Raw genomic sequence first — 7,416 nt, 5'->3', positions numbered from 1 at the left:
AAAGGGTAGCGGAGAGGATTGGATCAAAAAGTGCAAAGCCATGGTAGGGGTAAAATTTAAAGTAAAAAAAATTAGAAGTTCCTCGGAACTCCGCCCGGCCTCGTGGTCCGTGGGGTTGGGGGGTGCTCTTGCGGTCAATGGGACGCCGTTTTCTCGTACCAAAGTGTAGAGATAGATAGCCTCTCGTTATCTTATCTTCTCGTGTCGAGTGGGTGGGTTCCGGACTCGGCCAGGTTAGAGTCTGGCTGACGTGGTACCCGGGATGGAGAGCTGAAATGTTGGGGCAGGCTCGCTCCAATAAGATAAGTATAAATTTTGGAAATTAAAATGTAAATTTTGGAAATTAAAATGGTGTGGATAAATCATTTTCTGAGCTTTTGATTAATATTTTTTTTGCTAGCTTAGTATTATTACTAATGCTGCAAATGGGTTGGATTGATTCATTACCTGACCCGACTCATTTTAGAGAACTCGTGGGACCGAGTCGAATTCTAAAATTGAACTCGTTCCATTTTTCAGGTTGGGTCTAGGTTTACTGAATTCATATTCGACCAAATTCGATCCGATCCGACCCATTTGATATTTAAGTAATTTTGATTTTCAATCCTACAACCCGACTTAAATTTGTAATATTATTTGGACATGTGGGTTGCAGCTCACGAAGGTGCAAAAACAAGTTCTGGAGCCATAGATAGGTTAACCATAACCAAATTCGATTGGACTCGACTTAGTTTTGAATTAGACTCGAATTTTTTGAATTAGGTCCAGATTATACACAGACCCGAGCCATCCTGAATGACTCATTAGGTCAAAAATTGTAGCGGTAGACCGATTCGGCCCCAATCTTTTATCTGGGTCTAAAATTAGGATCCAAATAAAAAATCGAGTTGGGTCGGGATCACTTATGACCCAACCCTACTCATTTGCACCTCTAATTACTGCTCGTCTGCTTTTCGCCAAGTTGAATCTTGCACAAGGAGCTTGTTGATCCTCTGTATGTAGCATTATTTATTTTTAAAGAAAAATACAAAGATGAATTTATTAGATCCCTTGGACTATGAGTAGAAGCATTGTTGCTTTTGGTTCAAGCAGTCTCCAAGTGCTTGATTGATGCTTATCTTGTCATTATTACACGAAGTAACATGATTGTCTCCTAAAAGCTTATGCTCCATGTAGATTTTCAGCCAAAAAGAACCCCCCAATGTCTAGTTAATGTTCTTTTAGTAAAAACATTTAATTGAGACTGAGCAGCAGTTGTTAATAATAATAATAATAATAATAATAATCCTATTGGCAACCCACAATGAGAGTTGCCCTCTCCTGACACTAAACACTGCAACTTTGATGAAAATAAAATTTAAAGATAAATAGGTAATGCAGTCGATGAGAGACATTGTTAGCAACCTAGATTTGTAGTTCAATTGACATCGATCATGGACAAACAAAGATGGGAAACCCTTTCACTTTAATGTAAAAAAATATAACTGTGATTGCTTTAATAAAAAGGTTAAAACCAAGTACTTGTATATAATCACAAACTTCCTTTCCCCATCCCAATATATTATTGCATGCTTACCTGTTCAAATGTACCAAAGTCAATAAATTTTCGTACTTGAACTTGGAACAATAAATAATTAGCTGAAAGAAAGTGGTATCGTTCACCCACCTATTAAAATGTCTCTACAGTCTTATCATAAAACTTCGTACATGAGTTTTAACACGAGATCTCTCATCGCCGACAATGTACCATTGGTAAAACGCCTTTAATTTTAGTTTCTACTCCTTCAATTTTTAACAACCTCCCACCCGCTCATAGACACCTCTTCATTTAGGGAGGAAAGTAAGAAATAAAGACAAAAAAAAAAGCAGAAGAAATATAAGTATATGAATGTGTGTATAAATATGAGAAATGCATGAATATTTACTGGTATATATGCACCAAATCCAATTCATATCTAAATAGGATCAAATTTAGAATCCAAGCCTTATTTATTTTAATTTAAATATATTTTTGTAATTCATATTTTTTTTAGATGATGTTAGATAGAGAATGATTTATTAAATTTTATTGTATTAATAGTGGATTAAAGTGAGAGTGAGTATGGGAGACTATGATTTGAATTGTATGAATTTAAAATACAGAAACAACCTCTTGATACATGAGAATATATATAAGTCTGCGTATATCTGACATTTTCGGACTTTACAATGGTGACATCCCCATGCATTCAATTATCCTTTTTTTTTTTTGTCAATAATGGATTAAAATGGCTAGTTCAATCCACATACAACTCAAGTCTCAACATAATAATCAAAATCTCTGCTATTTTTTTTATGATGCATGACTTTCTTATCACAAAGCCCCACTATTCGTACAAATATAAAAAGAAAAAAAATAACTACTAAAGCTTCACCTCCAAAACTAATATAGAATATAAATGACCTTAAATACTTTCATCTTCCCCCCAAATCCCTTCTCTTACGTGTTCAAACAACTGCCATTCACAGCTATAATAATCATCAATTTACCCAAAATCTCTAGTTGGACCACCCAAGCTAATGCATGCCATCAACTAATTGGACCAAGGTGACCAGAGGGAGCACGTTTGTGTTCATCTAGCATGGAGTTTAGAAGCTCCATTTATCCATAGAAGAAAAACCTATAATTTGGGGAATATCAAGGCATGAATATCTCTTATTATTAATTGTAATTAAAAAGCTAATAGCAACAGAAATAAACCCAGATAATAACAAAACATGCTTACACACCAATCCGAGCTGCTATCATTTTATCTTTCATTAATATCCTTTACATGGCTCAAAAAAGAAGGAACCCTCCCAAGACAAAACCAAACAAACGTCATGTGCCACATCATGAAAACCTTTCAGTATTTCAATTAAAGCTCTCCATAGAATCAACAGTGGCTTTTAGTTAGAAGTGTAGCTTATTATGGATCAATTGCAGAAACAAAACGAGGAGGACCTCCTCCGGCAGCAAACTCCGACAAAGTGCTTGTCAAAAGAAACGGATAAACTTATCTCCTTCTATTTGTATCTAATTCAATTTTGGCAAGTGGATTTTATTCTTTTTTCTTAGTTCTTTGCCTGCTATAAATGTCTTCATATAATCAACATTCTAAATATATATATTAATTCTTAGTAGAATAACACAAAATTATAGGCAGACTTCTTCAAAGTTTCCCAACTCTAGCATACCCTCATCTACTTGTCTTTATTTCATCATTGCAATGCTCATACATTCTGTATGTCCTTTCGATTGTTTTTATTCTGCAATTGGTGCGTGCGATGCTCTTCTCTTTGAACAACCCATAAAATATACAAGGAAATTATGAGTAATAAATTAATTGTAATTTTTCCAGCATCTTAGTTTTTGTGTGCACTTTGTATCCTGCATCAACCGGGATTAGCAGGAGAGATTTCGGGCTTAAAAATTTGAAAAGTATTTTTCGCAATATCTAGGCTTGCATAATTAATTCCACCAAAGATATTTTTGTCACATCTTTCAAAAAGATTAGGATATTATTTAGATTTTTTGATCTTATATAAATACCTAAAATTTATACAGCAAATAATCTGTGAAACTAAACACATCCTTGCATATATAGATTCTTATAATTTTTCAGATTTTTTCTCCGAAAAGTCTTGTCTTTTTTTTTTTTGAATTCTCCGTCAACCGATGCAGCCTTTTGTTTCTGTTTACTTGTTTATTTTTGTGACCAAACAGTCCATGAAGACCGAGTTGAAGCTACAAGTTACTGGTGAAATAATGGGAACACATGCATTTATAAACAAGAAAATTATTTCCTTGCAACTTTTTTTTCTTTTCAAATCCATTCCCCAATGCTGGAAATATGACACGCCAGATGAGGTCAAATCATGGCACATGAAATGTCAACTAGGATGTTCCATGAATCAGGCAGCGAATCTTACCTTTCCATTAAAATTTATACAAGAAAATCTTACAGCTAAAATTAAGTTCTTAGAAGAACGGATCGATATATGAGACCAGGTGGAAACATTCTCCTCCCAATTAATGCCTTTAGCCTGGCCTCCATTTTCCCAACTCCATCAACAAACAAATCATTGGCCTTCTTTTCTTTTCTATGTGCAAGCACAAGCAAAGTAAATATCCGGTTTCTTTTCCTTTTTTTTTTTTTTTTTTTTGGTTGAAACGAGCCACTCAGGAGAATGTATGCTCCTATGCAAGCATCTAAAGCCACCATCGATCAAAGTTCCAGCAACATAAAGCAAAAGCTTACGATCTTTGCGCCGAGTCTCCTTCCATGCACATGCGATCTGGCCCACCCCAATCTACAGGAGGACATTCTCCTCGGCACGCTAAAACTAAACTCATCTCAAACTCGAAAGGGGCAGCGCAAAAGTAATGGTGGTAGAGAAGTTTAGTAAAATGATAGAAAGAGAAGGAAGGCTGCTAAGTATTCTTTCCTTTTTCTCCTGTACCAGTGTTACCATCTCGCGGTAAAAACGGGGAGGACCAAGGTGGCCAAAAGGACAGAGGCTATGCATGCGTAGAAGTAGGGGGAAGGCGGGGGGGCCCTTGTCATGTCGCCGGTGCTTCCCTTACTGACGGTTTTCCTGGATTTAAACGTCAAATCACATCATCTCTCTCTTCGATCATCTGCTTCCTTCGTTTTGGCCGTCGGATGGCTTTTCAGGGCCAGAGGCTGGCAGGCTCTCCCATATATATTGAGTAGAGCACCCTTGTGGGGGTTTAATGAGAGCTTGTAGCAGCCATTCATGAAGGAGTAGCCAACCATTCATGAAGGAGTAGTCCTCTTTGTAGCCAACCCTTTTCACCACCATCGCCACCACCCTTTCTTTCAAGGAGTAGTGGTGGCTTAGTCTCTCTCTCTCTCTCTCTCTCTCTCTCTCTCTCTCTCTCTCTGGCCAGAGTTATATTTTCTAGTTTTCTCAGAAGACACATCAACAGTAGTGGAAATGACTAAAGATGATAACTTTAAGCTCCTCAAGATACAGGTATCACATCCTTTCCTCCCGTTCTCCTCTCTTTCTCGGTGTATAATATCCTTATAGCGCGCCTCCAGAAAGCGAAGAATGTGAACGGGAGCTATTTTGATGGGTTTGTTTGTATATATGTTGTTTCTTGCAGACGTTCATCCTCAAAGTGAACATACACTGCGATGGATGTAAGCAGGAGGTGAAGAAGATTCTTCAAAGGATCGAAGGTACTTTGTTTTCATATAGCTGTCTTTTCAAGAAAGAAAAAAGTGAGAAAAGTGCCAAAACTTAAGGTGTTTTATTACTTGATGGATTTTATTTTGTTTTATAAATATGGTTTCTTATTTCTTCTTAAATTCGACAGTAAACCAAGGTCTGAAATATCTTGACATGGAAATAAGTAGTTGAAATATTCAAGAGTTGTCTGGGTATCCATTTTATTCATTTTCTTTTACTGTCTCTAACCTTCTGAGTACGACAGTGGCGAGGATGGATAGCGTTGTCCTTCCACCTCTACAGTAAACAAATTGATAGATTTCTTAGCACACATGGAGGTTGTCCTTCTTTTCTGCTTCTTGTGGTTCAGGGCCTTTGTTTGTGTTGATGCGTGACAATCTATTAAGAATTTAAAATATGGAATTGTTCATCAACGAAGATATATCCTTTCTTTTTTGTTTCTTCCTCCCCCTCATCCTAGAATTTATTTTCCTCCGATATGTAAGAATTGTAGTGAGAAATAAAGTTTTGATAGTTTCTTCTCGCTGTTTGGTCATTACCCCAGCTCAAAACTTTGCAATCAGAGAAACAAATATAAGATAATAGTAGTGACATTGCAAGAGGGCAAACTCTGGATACTCCCGGTCCTGTATGACCATCTTGTTCGGCTTGTGCACACATATCTGATCCTTTCTCCATCTCATTCAGGAGTCTATACTGTGAGCATAGATGCAGAGCATCAGAAGGTGACGGTCTCAGGAAATGTGGACTCCAAGACCCTGCTCAAGAAGCTGGCCAGATCAGGCAAGCATGCAGAGCTCTGGACTCAGAAGCCCAACAACCAGAGCCACAAGCCCAACCAGCAGCACCAAGCAGCTGCCCATTCCCTTAAAGATGGCACCAAGAACAACAGAGGCAACCCCAACCAGGCCTTCTTTCAAGGCCTCAAAGCCTTCAAGAACCAGCACGACAAGCTTGATTCCTTCAGCTCCGACGACGACGACTGCGAAGACGACGACGCCGACGCCGACGACGACGACGACGAGGATGACGTTGACGAGCTTCGGATCCTTGGTGAGAAGATGAATCAGCTCAATCTACTGAGGCAGGCAAATAATGCGGCAACAGCAGCAGCAGCAGCTAATGCCAAGAAAAATGGCATTGCTGGTGGGAATGGCAACAATGGAGCAGGAAAGAAAGGTGGTGGAAACCCCAACCAGAATGCAGGGCGCAAGGGCCCAAATGGGCCACCAGACCAGAAGGTCTTAAACGCCGCACTCCCCAACAACAAGATGGGCAATGCTGCCCACTTGGGTGGCGGCAGTCTTAATGCAGGGGAAGGCAGGAGGGTGAGCGACATCAATGGCCTGATGGGCGCCATGGGAGGGCTCCAAGGTCTTGGTGGGAACAATGGCTTGGGGTTCCACCAAGCCCAGCAGCAGCAGCAGCAGCTAGGGACCACCTTCCCCACAGGCTTCCCAGCGAATGGTGGTGGTGTTGGGGGGCTTGGTGGGGCTCATCAGACACCCATGATGGGGAACCTGCAAACCTATCAGAATCATCCATCCGCCATGGTGATGAACCCCAGAGGAGGACTCAACAACAGCAGCATGCTGATGAACGAAAGCAGGTACATGCAACCCCAGATGATGCACAACAGGGCTCCTCAAATCCCTCCATACACTGGCTATTACTATCCCTACCATCCAAGTCCCTATCTCTACCACCAGCCAGAGACTGGAGACTACGGTGCCCATCTTTTCAGTGATGAGAACACCAGTAGTTGTGCTGTCATGTAAAAGGTTATAGATGCACTAGGATCTGAAGGGTGCGAAGTATGTGATAAAAAAGTACTAGGTACTGTTGGTGTTTTTTTTTTTTGGCTTTTTTCCTGTTGTTTAAGGCTTGCTATAAATGGTTCGTATGGTGCTCTATTTGACGCCGATGGCAACCTGTGGTATTTATTTGAAGCAGGTATTAAAAGTTTATAATCCTATATATCTTCCTTATGAGCTGCCTTTTGTACACTGACTTGTTTTCTTTTTTGGTTTTGGAGACTGTGCTTGTGGCTTCTAAGCCTCTATTATGATGTCCATGGGACACTGGCATGGTATGTGGCTTGGTGCATGGCATATTGAATGGATTGTTGATGAGAGGGGCTGGTCAACCAAGGGTTTTGCTGGCAGAAATTTGTCTCTT

The 7,416-nt window shown here is 39.5% G+C and overlaps 1 protein-coding gene across 1 annotated transcript; it reads left to right on the top strand.

Annotated features, from left to right (window-relative positions):
* The first annotated feature begins 4,801 nt into the window (after window positions 1–4,801).
* On the top strand, window positions 4,802–7,215 carry LOC120103787 (heavy metal-associated isoprenylated plant protein 32-like). Its single transcript, XM_039123423.1, has 3 exons — window positions 4,802–5,019; window positions 5,153–5,228; window positions 5,926–7,215. The coding sequence occupies exons 1-3, from the start codon at window positions 4,981–4,983 to the stop codon at window positions 7,014–7,016; spliced, it is 1,206 nt and encodes a 401-aa protein (XP_038979351.1). The 5' UTR covers window positions 4,802–4,980; the 3' UTR covers window positions 7,017–7,215.
* The last annotated feature ends 201 nt before the right edge of the window (window positions 7,216–7,416 follow it).

The sequence above is a fragment of the Phoenix dactylifera genome, unplaced genomic scaffold, assembly GCF_009389715.1.
Source record: "Phoenix dactylifera cultivar Barhee BC4 unplaced genomic scaffold, palm_55x_up_171113_PBpolish2nd_filt_p 002585F, whole genome shotgun sequence".
Lineage (NCBI taxonomy): Eukaryota > Viridiplantae > Streptophyta > Magnoliopsida > Arecales > Arecaceae > Phoenix > Phoenix dactylifera.
This window is presented reverse-complemented; position numbering and strand designations above follow the sequence as displayed.

Bases quoted from the DNA above. Each gene is read 5' to 3' on its own strand.
- LOC120103787 (XM_039123423.1), top strand. From the start codon at position 4,981: ATGACTAAAGATGATAACTTTAAGCTCCTCAAGATACAG. The intron at 5,020-5,152 runs GTATCACATCCT...TGTTTCTTGCAG, and splicing joins TTAAGCTCCTCAAGATACAG to ACGTTCATCCTCAAAGTGAA. The intron at 5,229-5,925 runs GTACTTTGTTTT...CATCTCATTCAG, and splicing joins GATTCTTCAAAGGATCGAAG to GAGTCTATACTGTGAGCATA.